Source organism: Somniosus microcephalus, chromosome 21 (assembly GCF_052327205.1).
Source record: "Somniosus microcephalus isolate GS21.2 chromosome 21, FLI_Smic_1.0, whole genome shotgun sequence".
NCBI classification, from domain to species: Eukaryota; Metazoa; Chordata; class Chondrichthyes; order Squaliformes; family Somniosidae; genus Somniosus; species Somniosus microcephalus.
In genome coordinates, this window is record NC_141007.1 from 12503945 (window position 1) to 12524340 (window position 20396).

The 20396-nt window shown below is 48.7% G+C and overlaps 1 protein-coding gene across 1 annotated transcript in view; it reads right to left on the reverse strand.

The window, feature by feature from the left end:
- The window catches only part of LOC147102608 (unconventional myosin-XVB-like), a 326297-nt gene that overhangs the window by 95480 nt on the left and 210421 nt on the right, over positions 1-20396 (reverse strand). Inside the window, exons 14-17 of the mRNA XM_085963249.1 lie at positions 15929-16077; positions 9266-9544; positions 8123-8216; positions 1324-1434 (exon numbers count right to left, since the gene is read on the reverse strand). Of these exons, the coding sequence (XP_085819375.1) occupies positions 1324-1434; positions 8123-8216; positions 9266-9544; positions 15929-16077 (633 nt within the window). The remainder of the gene's footprint in view (positions 1-1323; positions 1435-8122; positions 8217-9265; positions 9545-15928; positions 16078-20396) is intronic.

Below are 20396 nucleotides of genomic sequence, written 5' to 3' on the forward strand. Positions count from 1 at the left end.
AATCCAAACTGATTTCAAGCAGCAGCTGAGCACTTGCTGACTGAATGTCCAGCTGTTACAGAAAACAGCTGGAAACCTACTTCAGTGTTAGTCTGAGAGAGGCAGAACGCAGTGGCCCAGTGTTAGGCTGAGAGAGGCAGAACGCAGAGGCCCAGTGTTAGGCTGAGAGAGGCAGAACGCAGAGGCCCAGTGTTAGGCTGAGAGAGGCAGAACGCAGAGGCCCAGTGTTAGGCTGAGAGAGGCAGAACGCAGAGGCCCAGTGTTAGGCTGAGAGAGGCAGAACGCAGAGGCCCAGTGTTAGGTTGAGAGAGGCAGAACGCAGAGGCCCAGTGTTAGGCTGAGAGAGGCAGAACGCAGTGGCCCAGTGTTAGGCTGAGAGAGGCAGAACGCAGAGGCCCAGTGTTAGGTTGAGAGAGGCAGAACGCAGAGGCCCAGTGTTAGGCTGAGAGAGGCAGAACGCAGAGGCCCAGTGTTAGGTTGAGAGAGGCAGAACGCAGAGGCCCAGTGTTAGGCTGAGAGAGGCAGAACGCAGAGGCCCAGTGTTAGGCTGAGAGAGGCAGAACGCAGAGGCCCAGTGTTAGGCTGAGAGAGGCAGAACGCAGAGGCCCAGTGTTAGGCTGAGAGAGGCAGAACGCAGAGGCCCAGTGTTAGGCTGAGAGAGGCAGAACGCAGAGGCCCAGTGTTAGGTTGAGAGAGGCAGAACGCAGAGGCCCAGTGTTAGGCTGAGAGAGGCAGAACGCAGAGGCCCAGTGTCAGGCTGAGAGAGGCAGAACGCAGAGGCCCAGTGTTAGGCTGAGAGAGGCAGAACGCAGAGGCCCAGTGTTAGGCTGAGAGAGGCAGAACGCAGAGGCCCAGTGTTAGGCTGAGAGAGGCAGAACGCAGAGGCCCAGTGTTAGGTTGAGAGAGGCAGAACGCAGAGGCCCAGTGTCAGGCTGAGAGAGGCAGAACGCAGAGGCCCAGTGTTAGGCTGAGAGAGGCAGAACGCAGAGGCCCAGTGTTAGGCTGAGAGAGGCAGAACGCAGAGGCCCAGTGTTAGGCTGAGAGAGGCAGAACGCAGAGGCCCAGTGTTAGGCTGAGAGAGGCAGAACGCAGAGGCCCAGTGTTAGGCTGAGAGAGGCAGAACGCAGAGGCCCAGTGTTAGGCTGAGAGAGGCAGAACGCAGAGGCCCAGTGTTAGGCTGAGAGAGGCAGAACACAGAGGCCCAGTGTTAGGTTGAGAGAGGCAGAACGCAAAGGCCCTGGGCTTTTTGTCCCCAGAGTTGACTGAATACAGATCCTGAATTCTGAGCATTGGATTCTGTGGGGTTTCCCCATACTCAGATACCTTTGTGTTCCTCCACCTCGGAAGCACTGGATTGTTTCGTCTCCTGCTCCTTCTCCGGTTTGGGAAGCAAAATCTTAGATGGAGGTTTTATCTGCAAAGGCTTCTCTTTCCCTGTGAGCAGTAGCAGAGTAGAAAGGAAATTGTTGGACATGAAAGAGCAAATTCTCACACACATAACCTTGATTGCAAACAGCACTGAAAAAGAACTTCATCACACACTGGGCTAGCAATTCCTACGAATGATTTCCCCATTTCTCTAGTTTAAATGAAAAAAATTGACATATTTTTCAACCTGTAAAGTTGAGCCATTCCAATTCTTCTTTATGGTGCTGTAACCTGGCAGAATCTGAGGGAGCATTTGCTATCCCATTGGTAATTCTACATTACCCATATTATTTTTGGACTGATGTTTTGCACTTGACCCAAGTGCCTGGTAGTTACTAGCAATCTCTCTTTCAATTCCAAGCTATCTTATTTCAAAAACAAACAAGAAGTGTTCCAGTCACAAAACTGTTTCCGACAGGACATGGAATCAGACCTACCTAGAACCAGACTCACCTGGAACCAGACTCACCTGGAACCAGACCCACCTGGAACCAGACTCACCTGGAACCAGACCCACCTGGAACCAGACTCACCTGGAACCAGACCCACCTGGAACCAGACTCACCTGGAACCAGACCCACCTGGAACCAGACTCACCTGGAACCAGACCCACCTGGAACCAGACTCACCTGGAACCAGACCCACCTGGAACCAGACCCACCTGGAACCAGACTCACCTGGAACCAGACTCACCTGGAACCAGACTCACCTGGAACCAGACTCACCAGGAACCAGACTCACCTGGAACCAGACCCACCAGGAACCAGACTCACCTGGAACCAGACTCACCAGGAACCAGACTCACCTGGAACCAGACTCACCTGGAACCAGACCCACCTGGAACCAGACTCACCTGGAACCAGACTCACCTGGAACCAGGTCCACCAGGAACCAGACTCACCTGGAACCAGACTCACGTGGAACCAGACCCACCTGGAACCAGACCCACCTGGAACCAGACTCACTTGGAACCAGACTCACCTGGAACCAGACCCACCTGGAACCAGACCCACCTGGAACCAGACCCACCTGGAACCAGACTCACCTGGAACCAGACTCACCTGGAACCAGACCCACCTGGAACCAGACCCACCAGGAACCAGACTCACCTGAAACCAGACTCACCAGGAACCAGACTCACCTGGAACCAGACTCACCTGGAACCAGACCCACCTGGAACCAGACTCACCTGGAACCAGACCCACTTGGAACCAGACCCACCTGGAACCAGACCCACTTGGAACCAGACCCACCTGGAACCAGACTCACCTGGAACCAGACCCACCTGGAACCAGACCCACCTGGAACCAGACCCACCTGGAACCAGACTCACCTGGAACCAGACCCACCTGGAACCAGACCCACTTGGAACCAGACCCACCTGGAACCAGACTCACCTGGAACCAGACCCACCTGGAACCAGACTCACCTGGAACCAGACCCACCTGGAACCAGACTCACCAGGAACCAGACTCACCTGGAACCAGACTCACCTGGAACCAGACTCACCTGGAACCAGACTCACCAGGAACCAGACTCACCTGGAACCAGACTCACCTGGAACCAGACCCACCTGGAACCAGACTCACCTGGAACCAGACCCACCTGGAACCAGACCCACCTGGAACCAGACTCACCTGGAACCAGACTCACCTGGAACCAGACTCACCTGGAACCAGACCCACCTGGAACCAGACTCACCTGGAACCAGACTCACCTGGAACCAGATCCACCAGGAACCAGATTCACCTGGAACCAGACTCACCTGGAACCAGACTCACCTGGAACCAGACTCACCTGGAACCAGACTCACCTGGAACCAGATCCACCAGGAACCAGACTCACCTGGAACCAGACTCACCAGGAACCAGACTCACCTGGAACCAGACCCACCTGGAACCAGACTCACCTGGAACCAGACTCACCTGGAACCAGGTCCACCAGGAACCAGACTCACCTGGAACCAGACTCACGTGGAACCAGACCCACCTGGAACCAGACCCACCTGGAACCAGACTCACCTGGAACCAGACTCACCTGGGACCAGACTCACCTGGAACCAGACTCACCAGGAACCAGACTCACCTGGAACCAGACTCACCTGGAACCAGACTCACCAGGAACCAGACTCACCTGGAACAAGACTCACCTGGAACCAGACCCACCTGGAACCAGACTCACCTGGAACCAGACCCACCTGGAACCAGACCCACCTGGAACCAGACCCACCTGGAACCAGACTCACCTGGAACCAGACTCACCTGGGACCAGACTCACCTGGAACCAGACTCACCAGGAACCAGACTCACCTGGAACCAGACTCACCAGGAACCAGACTCACCAGGAACCAGACCCACCTGGAACCAGAGCTACATGGAGCCTGATTAACCTGGATTTGGTTTTGTCTGAAACAAGATTAACAATAATAAGCAGACCCAGCCCTACATGTTCTTGAACCAACAAGAGGACAGGCCATACTAGATACAGTGATGAGTAATGAGCCAGAATTAGTCAACAATCTAACGGTCAGGGAACACCAAGCTAACAGTGACCATAACATGATTGAATTCAATATTAGGTTTGAGAGCGAGATGGGTGAGTCACGAACCAAGGTTTTAAATTTAGGTAAGGCTCACTTCGGAGGGATGAGGCAGAAATTGACCACAATACATAAGAACATAAGAAATAGGAGCAGGAATAGGCTATACGGCCCCTCAAGCCTGCTCCGCCATTCAATAGGATCATGGCTCACCATCGATCTCAACTCCACTTTCCCGCCCGATCTCTATATCTCTTGATTCCCCTAGATCCAAAAATCTATCGATCTCAGCCTTGAACATACGCAAAGACTCAGCATCCACAGCCCTCTGAGGCAGAGAATTCCAAAGATTCACAACCCTCTGAGTGAAGAAATTACTCCTTATCTCGATCTTAAATGGTCGACCCCTTATCCTGAGACTATGCCCCCTAGTTCTAGACACTCCCACCAGGGGAAATAGACTGGGCAGAGCTGTTAACGTATAAAACTAAAAATTTCCCAATCCTCTGGCATACCACTAATCTTTGCAACATTGTATGCCTTTTCTTTCAATTTGATACCATCCTTAACTTCCTTAGTTAACCATGGGTGGTGCATCCTTCTCGTAGAGCCTTTCTTTCTCACTGGAATATACCTTTGCTGAGATTGATGAAATATCTCCTTAAATGTCTGCCACTGCTGATCTACCGTCTTACCCTTTAATCTATTTTCCCAGTCCACTTTAGCCAACTCTGTCCTCATACCTTTGGAATTGCCTTTATTTAAGTTTAGGACACTAGTTTCAGACCCAAGTTTCTCACCCTCAAACTGAATTTGAAATTCTACCATGCTATGATCACTCTTTCCTAGGGGATCCTTTACTATGAGATCATTAATTAATCCTGTCTCATTACACATTACCAGATCTAAAATAGCCTGCTCCCTGGTTGGTTCCACAATGTATTGCTCTAAGAAACCATCCCGAATACACTCTATGAACTCGTCTTCAAGGCTACCCTTGCCAATTTGATTTGTCCAATCTATATGATGATTAAAATCGCCCATGATTATTGCAGTACCTTTCTTACAAGCCCCCATTATTTCTTGATTTATACTCTGTCCTACAGTGTAGCTACTGTTAGGGGGCCTATAGACTTCTACCACCAGTGACTTCTTACCCTTACTATTTCTTATCTCCACCCAAACTGATTCTACATCTTGAGCTTCTGAGCCAATATCATTCCTCACCACTGCAGTGATCTCATCCTTTATTAACAGAGCAACCCCACCTCCTTTTCCTTTCTGCCTATCCTTCCGAAATGTCAAATACCCCGGAATATTCAGTTCCCAGCCTTGGTCACCTTGCAACCACGTCTCTGTAATGGCGATCAAATCATACCCATTTATTTCTATTTGTGTCGTCAACTCATCTATCTTGTTACGAATGCTGCGTGCATTGAGATAAAGAGCCTTTAATTTTATCTTATCATTTTTCCTTACTCTGACTCTATTTTCTGGTGCACTCTTATGCTTGTACGCTCTGCCCCTTCCTGATACATTCTGGTTATTGTTACCCCTGTCGTTGCCCTACACTATTGCCTTCTCCTTTCTCTTTGCCTTCCTAAATACCCCTTCACCTGAACCCCTATCTTTTATTTCCAGCTTAGCTTTTCTCCCTTCTGATTCTACCCTCAGATTCACATCCCCCTGCCAAGCTAGTTTAAACCCTCCCCAACAGCACTAGCAAAACCCCCCATAAGGATATTGGTCCCGTTCCCATTGAGGTGCAACCCGTCTGGCTTGTAGAGGTCCCACCTCCCCCAGAAACGGTTCCAATTCCTCAGGAATCTAAAGCCCACCCTCCTACACCATCTCTCTAGCCATGCATTCATCTGCTCTATCTAACTATTTCTGTACTCACTAGCATGTGGCACTGGTAGTAATCCGGAGATTACTACCTTTGAGATCCTGCTTTTTAACCTCTTTCCTAGCTCCCTAAACTCTGCCTGCAGGACCTCATCCCTCTTTCTACCTATTTCATTGGTACCGATATGGAGCACGACCTCTGGCTGTTCACCCTCCCCCCTCAGAATGCCCTGCAGCCATTCAGTGACATCTTTGACCCTGGAACCAGGGAGGCAACATACCATCGTGGAGTCATGCCTGCAGCCGCAGAAACGCCTGCTTGCTCCCCTAACTACTGAATACCCTACCACTATTGCTCTCCCTCTCCTCTCCCCCCCTCCCTGTGCAGCTGATAGGTGGGAAAGCAAGTTGTGAGGAGGACATAAAGGGCAGGATTTTCATTGGGCCGTGGAGGCGGGATTGGAGGCGTGTGGGGGGTTAAAATCCCAAAATCGGGGGTCCCGACACCATCCCGCCCCCAACCCGCCTCCGTGCCAGTTTCAAAGGAGGCGGGTACCCGCCCCGCACTGGGACCCAGCTCCCCGAGGCGGGAAGGGGATTAGTGCCACTTAACTGCCTGTTAACAGGCAGTTTTTAGCCTAATCCCTATTTTTAATGTTGAAGTGTGGGATTCCCGACGGCTCCAAACCACGCCAAGTTAGAGGAGGCGGACCGTCGGGATGAAGGGCTTGGAGGGGTCGAGATTTCTGGTGTTCATGTGAGTGATGGGTGCATGAGTGCAAAGGTAAGTGTGTTTGGTGTGTGTAAAGTGTTTAAAGAAGTTTTACTTACATGTACTTACCTTTACAGCCTTCCTTCCTTCAGTTCTCGGGAGTCCCTCATCTCACCGGCACAGAAAGCAGAATGGCTGCGAGCTGTCAAAAGTTGCAGCATTCAGCTTTCTGTTCCGGGGAGATCTCTAAATCAGCCTGAGAGGAAGGAATTAAGTTAGAGTACAGATTGTCAGTGTTTGACAGCTTCAAACAGCTGTGAAACGCTGATATTTCATCTGTCAAAAGGTCTTGACAGATGAAATGTCAATCTGTGACGTCACCTGTTGCCGGGTGGCCCTTAATTGGCCTGCTGAGCCCGCTGGGCGGGCTCAACAAGGTCAATCAAGTCAAAGTCGCGTGGGTTGGCTAGAACTCGATGGAGGCGGGACTACAACCCCGAAAGTTGTAGTCCCGCCTCCTACCCGACTCCTCAATGAAAATCCAGCCCAAAGAGTCTGCAAAGGGATATAGATAGGTTAAGTGAGTGGGCAAAAATTTGGCAGCTGGAGTATAATGTGGGAAAATGTGAGGTTATCCACTTTGGTAGAAAGAATAGAAAAGAAAAATATTATTTAAATGGAGAAAGACTACAGAATGCAGCAGTACAGAGGGATTTGGGTGTCCTCGTACATGAAACACAAAAAGTTAACATGCAAGTAATTAGGAAGGCAAATGGAATGTTGGCCTTTATTTCAAGGAGGATAGAGTATAAAAGTAGGGAAGCCTTGCTGCAACTGTATAGGGCGTTGGTGAGACCACACCTAGAGTACTTAGTACAGTTTTGGTCCCCTTATTTAAGGAAGGATATACTTGCATTGGAGGCAGTTCAGAGAAGGTTCACTAGGCTGATTCCTGGGATGGAAGGTTTGTCTTATGTGGAAAGGTTGAGCAGGTTGAGCCTATTCTCATTGGAGTTTAGAAGAATGAGAGGTGATCTTATCAAAACATATAAGATTCTGAGGGGGTTGGACAGGGTAGATGCTGAGAGGATGTTTCCCCTCGTCAGGGAATCTAGAACGAGGGGGCATAGTCTCAGAATAAGGGGTCGCCCATTTAAGACGGAATGAGGAGGAATCTTTGGAATTCTCTACCCCAGAGAGCTGTGGAAGCTGAGTCATTGAATAGATTCAAGGCTGAGATAGACAGATTTTTGAGTAACAGGGGAGTCAAGGGTTATGGGGAGCGGGCAGGAAAGTGGAGTTGAGGCCAAAATCGGATCAGCCATGATCTCATTAAATGGTGGAGCAGGCTCGAGGGGCTGAATGGCCTGCTCCTGCTCCTATTGCTTATGTTTTTATAAGTGCTCTTGCAGAGAGCCAACACAGGCTCAACGGACCGAATTTCCTTCTTCCGTGCTGTAACCATTCTATGATTCTATGTTTCTAACTAAGGCGGGTAAGTGCAGTTGAGATATAGATCAGTCATGATCTCATTGAATGGCAGAAGAGGCTCGAGGAGCTGAATGGCCTACTCCTGTTCCTGTGTTTCTAATACTCACCGATCCTCTGGAAGAAATCTCGTTTCTGCTGAAAAGATTCAGGTTGTTCCAAGTTCATCTCGTCAACGGAATCATCGTCCACAGTCAGGATGCCCTATAGAGAGAAATCATCTGACATGATATACCAAAGTAACCATTCCTCTGGCAAATTGAAGCCAGAGAGATGAACAAGAAAATGAGGCTGTGTCTCAGAGCTGAGGAGTTTAACTTTTACAAGCCAGGTTTTCTGACTTGGGGCTCATTCAGAAAGAAACAACTTGTATGTATGTAGGTCTTTCACCTCTTCAGGGCATCCCAAAGTGCTTCACAGTCAATGAAGAACGTTTGAAGTGCAGTCACTGTCATAATGTAGGAAACACAGCAGCCAATTTGGACAGAGCAAAGTCTCACAAACAGCAATGTGATAATGACCAGGTAATCTGTTTTAGTGACGTTGGTTGAGGGATAAATATTGGCCAGGACACCGGGGAGAACTCCCCTGCTCTTCTTCAAATAGTGCCATAGGATCTTTTACATCTACCTGAGAGGGCAGACGGGGCCCCGGTTTAACCGAAAGACGGTGCCTCCGACAGTGCAGCACTCCCTCATTACTGCCCTGAACTGTCAGCTCTAGATTATGTGCTCAAGTCTCTGGAGTGGGGCTTGATCTTCTGAGTTATAGGTGAGAGTGCTGCCACTGAGCCATGACTGGCATTCTCTTTTATAATTGTATTCTCTCCTGACACTTCAATCAACAAAGGTTATTAAAGAATCAATTAACTTTCATAAAACCCAGTTTACTATTTGCTAAGACAATGATACCCTAATATAATCCATTTATACAGATACACACATTATTAATATCATGGCATACCTCACTAATACACTAACATGGCCCATTAACACTGAGACCTACTAGAGGAAAAGTAGGACAGTCGGCTCTCCTACTCCCTCAGCTAATGGAGGAAGCCAGGTCTAGGACATGTCCAGCCCCAGCTGACCTGTTTCTCGAGCTCAAGGATGACTTTGGATCCAGACCCAGTTCTGGTTGTCTTAGTCCTTGAGCTGAAGAGCAAGCCAAGTTGAAGCCTAAGCCTGGCTGTCCTGCTCCCTGAGATAAACGAAGAAGCACTGTGGGAAGAGTAAGATGTTAAAAGTAAATACCGTGTCCCCAGGAGGCATTTCTGGCTCTTTGGCAGGCTCCTTATCAACAATAGGCTCCTTCTTCACCTTGGGCTTTTTTGGTTGTTTGGATGGAGTAGGTAGGATGGGTTTTGTGTTGGTTTTTGGGGGGGTTGTGGCTTTTGGAGTTTCAGAGACAGGCTGTCGCTCCTGTTGTCGTCCCTGCTGCCGCTCCTGTTGTCGTCCCTGTTGTCGCCCCTGCTGCCGCTCCTGCTGTTGTTGCTGACTTATTGACACGGCTTGAATAGTCATCTGCTGGGCCTGGGGAAAGAAAATACTTGATATCAGATTTATATCGCTTAACACTGGGAATGAATGGGTAAATGTCTCCACAGTGGGAGTGCCTAGCAGAAAATTGACCTTTACTTGTGCTTAATCTTACAGAGCTGGATAATATCTGGTTGTAAATGGGAATTTTTTGGTCTGCCTGATGTCAGACATGCACTCGAACCCATCACTTTACATTAAATACTTGCACTTCTAAAGTAACTTTAATGTAATACAACATCCTAAAGTGCTTCATGGATGTAAAATAATTAAAAATAATTGGACACTGAGCAGTGGTGGGAGAAAAATTAGAGGTAGTGATTGAAGGTAAGATGAAAGAGGTGGAGTGTAAGGAGGCTTTTGAAGGAAGGGAGAGAGGTGGAGGGGGGGGGAGTGGGGTGCGGGAGGAGTTTAGGGAGAGAGTTCCAGAGTGTGGGGTCAAGATAACTGAAGTCTCTGCTGCCAATGGAGGAGTGGAGGGAGGTGCAAAGGAGGCCTGAGTCACAGGAGCAGAGGGTGAGTGCAGGAACATAGGGCTGAAGGGGGTTACCGAGTGAGGGAGGGATGAGGCCATAGAAGGATTTGTAAATGAAGACTGGGATCTTGTCTTGCGGACTGGGGATCCTGCAAAGGTTGGTGAGGACAAAGGCGATAGGGAAGTGGGACTTAGTGCAGGATAGGAGATAGACAGCTGAGTCTTGCATGAGTTGCAATTTGTGAAGTGTGGGGCTTGGGAGGCCGTGAAGGGGAGATTTGGTGTAATCAGGTCTGGAATTGACAAAAGGATTGTATAAGGGTTTCAACAATAATGGACGTGAGGTAGGGATGGAGGTGCAAAGTATCACAGAGGTGGGAATGGGCAGTCTCAGTGGTGACGAGGATGTTGGATTTGAAGCTCAGCTCAGGATCAAACAGGATACTGAGGTCGTACACCAGCGTCAACAGGCTATTTGGCTACAGGAGGAGGGAGGGTACCACCGCTGAATTCCATCCTGTCCTCACCGAACAAGGATGTCAAGGCATTGGAGAGGATGCAGAGGAGATTTACCAGAATGACACCAGGGATGAAGGATTTTAGTTATTTGGAGAGACTAGAGAAGCTGGGATTGTTCGCTTTAGAGCAGAAAAGGTTAAATGGAGATTTAATAGAGATGCTGAAAATTACAAGGGGTTTTGATAGAGTAAATAAGTAGAAACTGTTTCCACTGGCAGGAGGGTCAGCAACCAGAGGACTCAGACTTAAGGTAATTGGTAAAAGAACTAGTGGGGAGATGAGAATTTTTTACACGAGTTGTGATCTGGAATGCGCTGCCTAAAAGGGTGGTGGAAGCAGATTCAATAGTAACTTTCAAAAGGAAATTGGATAAATACTTGAAGAGGAAAATTTTCAGGAGAGTGGGGCTAATTGGATAATTCTTTCAAAGAGTCGGCACAAGCACGATGGGGTGAATGGCCTCTTTCTATGCTGTATGATTGTATGACGTCTACACATGAGCACATTCGAGTGAAGAGGAACAGGAATTCTGGCTGATTTTTCCCTGCACATTCGCAGAGGCACAGAAGCCAATTGTAGCACCCTTACAACTGTCCTGGCTGACACCAGCTAACTCAGCACAGACTGGGGATGGAGCCCCGACAGCTCAATGGAACCCTAATAGCACAATGGAACCCCGATAGCTCAATGGAACCTCGATAGCTCAATGGAGCCTCGATAGCTCAATGGAACCCCAATAGCACAATGGAACCCCAATAGCACAATGGAACCCCAATAGCACAATGGAACCTCGATAGCTCAATGGAGCCCCGACAGCTCAATGGAACCCCAATAGCACAATGGAACCCCGATAGCACAATGGAACCTCGATAGCTCAATGGAACCCCGATAGCTCAATGGAACCCCGATAGCTCAATGGAACCCCGATAGCTCAATGGAACCCCGATAGCTCAATGGAGCCTCGATAGCTCAATGGAACCCCGATAGCTCAATGGAACCCCGATAGCTCAATGGAGCCTCGATAGCTCAATGGAACCCCGATAGCTTAATGGAACCCCGATAGCTCAATGGAACCCCGATAGCTCAATGGAACCCCGATAGCTCAATGGAACCCCGATAGCTCAATGGAGCCTCGATAGCTCAATGGAACCCCGATAGCTCAATGGAACCCCGATAGCTCAATGGAGCCTCGATAGCTCAATGGAACCCCGATAGCTTAATGGAACCCCGATAGCTCAATGGAACCCCGATAGCTCAATGGAACCCCGATAGCTCAATGGAACCTCGATAGCTCAATGGAACCTCGATAGCTCAATGGAGCCTCAATAGCTCAATGGAGCCTCGATAGCTCAATGGAACCCCGATAGCTCAATGGAACCTCGATAGCTCAATGGAACCTCGATAGCTCAATGGAGCCTCGATAGCTCAGTGGAACCCCAATAGCTCAATGGAGCCTTGATAGCTCAATGGAACCTCGATAGCTCAATGGAGCCTCGCTAGCTCAATGGAACCCCAATAGCTCAATGGAACCCCGATAGCTCAATGGAACCTCGATAGCTCAATGGAACCTCGATAGCTCAATGGAGCCTCGATAGCTCAATGGAACCTCGATAGCTCAATGGAACCTCGATAGCTCAATGGAGCCTCGATAGCTCAATGGAGCCTCGATAGCTCAATGGAACCCCGATAGCTCAATGGAACCTCGATAGCTCAATGGAGCCTCGATAGCTCAATGGAGCCTCGATAGCTCAATGGAACCCCAATAGCTCAATGGAGCCTCGATAGCTCAATGGAACCTCGATAGCTCAATGGAGCCTCAATAGCTCAATGGAACCCCGATAGCTCAATGGAACCCCGATAGCTCAATGGAACCTCGATAGCTCAATGGAACCTTGATAGCTCAATGGAGCCTCGATAGCTCAATGGAACCTCGATAGCTCAATGGAGCCTCAATAGCTCAATGGAACCTCGATAGCTCAATGGAGCCCTGATACCTCAGTCAGTAGAGCATCAGACTTCTAATCTGAGGGTCCAGGGTTCAACTCCCTTTTCGGGCTCTGCTTTGAGCAGAGGAGCAGAGATTTTCTCATTAGAGCAGAGAATGTAAAGCCGAGATTTAATAGATCAAAATTATCACTAGATTGATTCCTAGGATGAGATGGCTGTCCTATGAGGAGAGATTGAGTAAAATAGGTTTATATTCTCTGGAGTTTAGAAAAATGAGAGGTGATCTCATTGAAATGTATAAAATTCTTAGAGGGCTTGCCAGGGTAGATGATGAGAGGCTATTTCCCCTGGCTGGAGAGTCTAGAACTAGGGGGTCATAGTCTCAGGATAAGGGATCGACCATTTAGGATTGAGATGAGGAGAAATTTCTTCACTCAGAGGGTTGTGAATCTTTGGAATTCTCTGCCCCAGAGGGCTGTGGATGCTCAGTTGTTGAGTATATTCAAGGCTGAGATCAATTAATTTTTGGGCACTAAGGGAATCAAGGGATATGGGGATACGGCGGGAGAGTGGAGTTGATGTAGATCAGCCATGATCTTATTGAATGGCAGAGCAGGCTCGAGAGGCCCTATGGCCGACTCCTGCGCCTAATTCTTATGTTATAAAAACAGAAAATGCTGGAAATACTCAGCAGGTCAGGCAACATCTGTAGAGAGAGAAACAGAGTTAACGTTTCAGGTCGATGACCCTTCGTCAGAACTGGAAAAAGTTGGAGATGTAACAGGTTTTTAAGCAAGTGTAGGGGCAGGGAAAGGGGGGAGGGGAGGAAAGAACAAAAGGGAAGGTCTGTGATAGGATGGAAGGCAGGAGAGATTAAGAGACAGAAGGGATGACGGTGCAAAGCAAAAGGAGATGGTAATAGGACAAGTTTAGAAAAAAAAGATGGCTCTAGATGAAGTGTAAATGGCAATGGCAGAATGATCGACAGCTGCCATGTGAGAGAGACAAGGATGGCGTTGTTGTTTGGCGAACCAACCTCTACCCAGCGGAGGCTCAACGCCAACTCTCTGACACCTCCTCCTACCTCCCCCTGGACCATGACCCCACTACCGAACATCAAGCCACCATTTCCAAGGCTGTCACTGACCTCATCTCCTCTGGAGATCTTCCCTCCACGGCCGCCAACCTCATAGTTCCCCAACCCCGCACAGCCCGCTTCTACCTCCTTCCCAAGATCCACAAACAGGACTGCCCTGGTAGACCCATCGTTTCAGCCTGTTCTTGCCCCACGGAACGTATCTCTTCCTATTTCGACTCTATCTTTTCTCCCCTTGTCCAGTCTCTTCCCACCTACATCCGCGACTCTTCCGACGCCCTCCGCCACTTTAACATTTTCCAGTTTCCTGGCCCCAACCATCTCCTTTTCACTGTGGACGTACAATCCCTCTACACCTCCATCCCCCACCAGGATGGCCTGAGGGCGCTCTGCTTCTTCCTTGAACAGAGGCCCAACCAATCCCCATCCACCACCAACCTCCTCCGCCTGGCTGAACTTGTTCTCACATTGAACAACTTCTCCTTTGACTCCATTCACTTCCTCCAAATTAAACGTTGTGGGATATGTGGAACATTCTTTGTTCCAGTCCTACTCAGGTTCCTTCCCTCACCTCTTTTTCCAGTACATTGATGACTGTATCGGTGCCGTTTCCTGCTCTCGCCCTGAACTAGAAAATTTAATTCACTTTGCTTCCAATTTCCACCCTTCCCTCACCTTCACATGATCCATCTCCAACTCTTCCCTTCCCTTCCTTGACTTCTCTGTCTCCATCTCTGGCAAACATTCACTATAAGCCCACTGACTCCCACAGCTACCTGAACTGCACTTCCTCCCACTCCGCTTCCTGTAAGGACTCTATTCCATTCTCCCAGTTTTTCCGTCTCCGCCGCATCTGCTCTGATGATGCCACCTTCCATACCAGTGCTTCTGACATTTTTTTTATTCGTTCATGGGATCAGGGCATCGCTGGCAATGCCAGCATTTGTCCCATGTCAATCCTTTTTCCTCAACCGAGGATTCCCCTCTACCATGGTTGACATGGCTCTTGACCGTGTCCATTCTATTACCCGCACTTCTGCCCTCACCCCTTCCCCGCCCTCCCGGAACCGTGATAGGGTTCTCCTTGTCCTCACCTTTCACCCCCACCAGCCTCCACATTCAACGGATCATCCTCTGCCATTTCTGCCACCTCCAGCGTGATCCCACCACCAAACACATCTTCCCCTCGCCTCCCCTTTCAGCATTTTGAAGGGACCGCTCCCTCCGCGACACCCTGGTCCACTCCTCTATCACCCCCAACATCCCTTCCCCTTCGCCCGGCACCTTCCCGTGCAAGCACAGGAGATGCAACACCTGCCCTTTTAACTCCTCCCTTCCCACTGTCCAGGGCCCCAAACACTCCTTCCAGGTGAAACAGCGATTTACTTGTATTTCTTGCAATTTAGTATACTGTATTCACTGCTCACGATGCGGACTCCTCTACACTGAGGAGACCAAATGCAGATTGGGTGACCGCTTTGCAGAACACCTCCGTTCAGTCCGTAAGGGTGACCCCGAGCTTCCAGTCACCTGTCACTTTAATTCTCCGCTCCACTCCCACTCTGACCTCTCCGTCCTCGGCCTCTTGCACTGTTCCAATGAAGCTCAACATAAGCTCGAGGAACAGCACCTCATCTTTCGATTAGGCCCTTTGCAGCCTTCTGGACTCAACATCGAGTTCAACAATTTCAGACCATAACCTCGGCCCCAATCATTTTTTTTTTCTCTCTCTCACATGGCAGCTGTCGATCATTCTGCCGGTGCCATTTACATTTCATCTAGAGCCATCTTTTGTTTCTTAACTTGTCCCATTACCATCTCCTTTTGCCTTGCACCATCATCCCTTTTGTCTCTTAATCTCTCCTGCCTTCCATCCTATCACAGACCTTCCCTTTTGTTCTTTCCTCCCCTCCCCCCTCTCCCTGCCCCAACACTTGCTTAAATACCTGTTCCATCTCCAACTTTTTCCAGTTCTGACGAAGGGTCATCGACCTGAAACGTTAACCCTGTTTCTCTCTCTACAGATGCTGCCTGACCTGCTGAGTATTTCCAGCATTTTCTGTTTATATTTCAGATTTCCAGCATCCGCAGTATTTTGCTTTTGTCTTAACCTCGGACCTTCCAGATCTGAATGGCTCAGTACTGAGAACTGCCTTTACTCACAATGGCATGGGGGAAATAATGTAGCTTGTATTTAAAATAGATCTGCTGTGCATAGATCTATCAGTCTATATACAGTTCTTTGTTCATACATCTCTTGATTGATATGGCCACCGATCCAACACTTTTCACTCTGTATAACTGCCAGTAGGTATGGTCTATGTGTAACATGTACACTCACCAGTAGGAGTGCCTGCTGGTTGATGAAAGTCTGTTGCTGGGCTGCTAGCTGGGAGGAGTTTTCGGGCTGTGAGACATGAGATCTTGGGTATTGAGATGTCTGGTGCAAAGACGACATCGGAGGCACACTGGTCCGTGGCATCATCATTGCTGCAGAAAAAGGCCCATAATCAGAGATAACTATTCACTGGAAGCTAGTAAAACATAGAAAGGTACCTTGTGACACACGATTACCTAGCATACAACATAGGACATGGGGACAGAAGTAGGCCAGTCAGCCCCTCGAGCCTGTTCCACCATTAAATTAGATAATGACTGATCTGCCCCTCAACTCCATTTACCCGCCTGAACTCCCTTGATACCCTTACCTAACAAAAATGTATTGTGATATCCGAGTGGTAAGGTCAGAAACTGAGATAAGCGAGTTATTAGGAACCAAAACCCAACTGTTTATTACACGGTGTAGCAGAGAGACATCTCTTACAGGCTGCAAGCAAAACACAGTATTTCTAACTGCACGATGCCAAGATGGAGGATTCACCTCTGAGTCATACCCATAATGCAATGCCACATTACCTTAATAACTGGTGTACCAGGACATTGAGTACATGACCCATGACCTTAAATACTGGTGAATGTGAAACCTTAATCTTTGGCTCCATCTGGTGGATAACTTAAACATTACATCCCAGATATCCCCCCCTCTTAAGTTTACATTAATTTCTTAACAACATTCTTAAAAAGTCCCATAAGGAAACTCCTTTAACGATAGTCCATACTGAATGAATCTAGCAGGTCGTTATCAATCTCTCTGGCGGCTTGTGAGGCCTTGGTGAACGTCTTACAGTCAAGTCCCTAGTGTTAGGGGGATTAAATACGTGGGGTTACGGGGATCGGGTGGAATATGTGTCGGTGCAGGCTCGATGGGCCGAAATGGCCTCTATCTGCACTGTGGGGTTTCTGTGATTCTGTGAAGTCCCTGCTTGGTTGTGGTAGAGCCACCTGCTGCTCCTGAGCAGTACTCAGAGTATCTGACTCTGCTACGATGGTTTCCTCTTGACGAAGGGGTCCAGGTGGAACTGGCTCTGTTCGTGGTGGTGGTACCACTGATGCATTTGGATAACTGGGGGCCAACTTGTCCTCCGACATCTCCTCTGGAACCTCCATTTCGATTTCCCCTTGTCTGGTCAGTATCTGATCTACATGTCTGCGCACTACCTGACCAGTTCCCACCATGACCGTATATGATACTGGACCGGTCATTGAGTCTATGACGCCAGGAATCCATTTTGGACCATAACTGAAATTCCTGGTAAGGACCGCATCTCCTTCTCCAAAACTGCGGCTCTTTGTCCTTCTGTCATGGTTCTCCTTTTGTTTGATTTGTCGGTTTTCCACCTTCCTTTTTAGGTCTGGGTGAACCAGGTCAAGAGTGGAGCGTAGTCGACGTCCTAACAACAGCTTAGCAGGAGAGAGTCCTGTGGTAGATTGGGGTGTTATTCTGTAGCTGAACAGAACTCGTGACACCTTGGTTGCCAAGCTCCCTTCTGCACTTTTTTTCATCATCTCCTTAAATGTTTGTACGGCTCTCTCCGCAAGTCCATTTGAAGACGGATGATATGGAGCTGAGGTCACGTGCACTATGCCATTGTTTCTCATGAACTCTTTTGTTTCTGTACTCACAAAACACGTGGCATTGTCACTTACTATGATCTCCGGTAGCCCTTGATTACTAAAACTCCTACGCAGGCAGTCTATAGTAACAGTAGATGAAGCAGAATTTACAGGATACACATCCATCCATTTGGAATGTGCATCAATGATTATAAGGAACATCTTTCCCACAAATGGACCTGCATAATCTACATGTAATCTTCTCCATGGTTTATCCGGCCACTCCCAGGGGTGGAGAGGAGCCGCTGCTGGTGCCTTCTTGTGTACTTGACAAGCGCTGCATGTCTTGACTAGATTTTCTATCTCCTCATCTAGCTTTGGCCACCACAAGTAACTCCTTGCCAAGGCTTTCATACGCGAAACTCCAGGATGACACTGATGTAGTTGCCCTAGGATAGACTGTCGTGCTGGCTGTGGAATAATCACTCGTGCTCCCCACAACACGCAACCATCCTGCACACTCAGCTCTGTCTTCCTGACACTGTAAGGTGTGAAATCAGTCCCTTCCGGATGCTGTGGCCAACCCCTCATCACACATTCTCGGACTCTAGACAGTACAGGATCTTTACCGGTCCATGTCCTTACTTGTTCTGCGGTCACAATTGCCGTGTCCGTGTCCGCCAACATCAACACTCTGTCCTCTGGAGCTGCACGGATAGGTGTGCCTGGCAGTGGAAGACGGCTCAAGGCATTTGCGTTCCCATGGTACTTGCCCGCCTTGTAAACGATGACATACTCATATGCCCTCAACGTCACTGCCCACCTCTGGATCCGGGGTGACACCATCTGTGGTACTGCTTTCATTTCATTAAAAAGAGATAGAAGAGGTTTATGATCGGTGCATATGGTGAATTTCCTACCATATATGTACTTGTGAAACCTCTGTAACCCAAACATTACTACTAACCCCTCTTTATCTAACTGGGAATAGTTTTTTTCCGCCGGGGTCAGAGTTCGAGACATAAACCCTATTGGCCTTTCTGTTCCATCTTCCAAGCTGTGTGAAAGAACCACCCCCACCCCGTAAGGTGAAGCATCACAAGAGAGAATGATGTCTTTCTCTGCATTGTACTGCACCAGCACATCCGAGGACAGCATCAGTTTCTTGGACTGTTCAAATGAAACCCTCTGTTCCTCTCCCCACTGCCACTGTGTCTCCTTGCGCAGAAGTTTGTGAAGAGGTGCTAACACTGTTGCCAAGTTTGGTAAAAATCTGTTATAATAGTTTAGCAGTCCCAGGTAAGCTTTTAACTCAGTCACATTGGTAGGAGCTGGGGCCTCCTGCAGTGCTTGTACCTTCTCCTTGATTGGATGGAGCCCGGTGGCATCCACTCTGTGTCCCAGGAACACGGCCTCATTCCTCAGGAAAGTGCACTTACTCCTCTTGAGCCGTAACCCAGCCTTATCCAATCTTTGTAGTACCTCTCTCAGAGTGCTCAGATGCTCCTGGTCGGTTCTTCCCGTCACCAGAATGTCATCCAGATAGATTGAAACATGTGGGATCCCTTGCAGTACACCCTCGATAGTCCTCTGGAAAATAGCTGGACTAGATGAGACACCGAATGGTAAGCGGTTATAGGTAAACAAACCCTTGTGTGTATTTATGGTTACATACTTCTTGGATTCCTCATAATAATAATTCAACTTTATTGTCATTGTACAATGCACAAGTACATGAACAATGAAATGTGATCTTGCAAGCTCCCATGAGTCCAGTACAAATAACATTAACATTAAACGTAAATAGCACCGTCCTGGGAGAAGCAAAGCCGCTGCGTCTGTGCGCGCCGCCATTCCATTTCCACCATTCCTCCTGTCCGACAATCTTCAGCCCAACACCCGGGCCTGCTCACCAGCCGCCCCTCCCGGGACTCCTTCCGTGACCTTCTCACCAACTGCCCCTCCTCGGGGCTCCTTCCGTGACCTTCTCACCAACCGCCCCTCCTCGGGGCTCCTTCCGTGACCTTCTCACCAACCGCCCCTCCTCGGGGCTCCTTCCGTGACCTTCTGCACCTGGTCTTCCCTGATGGTCAACCCTCCAGGTACTAACCAGGCCTGGCTCTAGCTTAGCTTCCAAGCCTTGCCAGTGACCCTGTCCCTAGTCCCAGGAACAGGGACTAGTGTAATCTGCACGTATTCATGACTCATATCCAGCTTCGTGAATTTCTTCCCTCCAGCCAGGTTTGCAAAGAGATCCTCTGTTTTAGGAATAGGATACTGTTCTAGTTTAGACACCCTATTTACTGTCAATTTATAATCTCCACAGAGTCTTACCGAATTGTCTGGTTTTAAAACAGGTACAATGGGAGCTGCCCATTCTGAACATTTCACGGGTTCCAGAATGTTCTCTCTCAAAAGACGCTCAAGCTCAGCCTCTACCTTCGGTTTCATGGCATAAGGCACAGGTCGTTGTTTAAAAAACCTTGGCAGTGCCTCCTTGTCTACATAAATCTTAGCTGGGGGGCCATTAAATGTGCCAAGTTCTTCCTTGAACACGTTCTCATGTTCAATCAACACTTCTTGCAAAGACAACTGTTTGCCTCCCTCTATTTGATGTATTGCTCCCCAATCTAATTTAAGTTCTTGTATCCAGCCCCGACCTAACAAGTTTGGTCCAGAACCCGATACTACAACTACAGGTAGCTGTTCCACGGTGTCCCTGTGTTGCACAGTTACAGTAGCTGTACCCAATGTCGCCACTCACTCACCGGTATATGTTTTAATCTGTATAGAGCAAGACTTTAACTCTGGAACTTTTGCACGGTTCCACAATTTTGAGTACTCCTCCCTGCTCA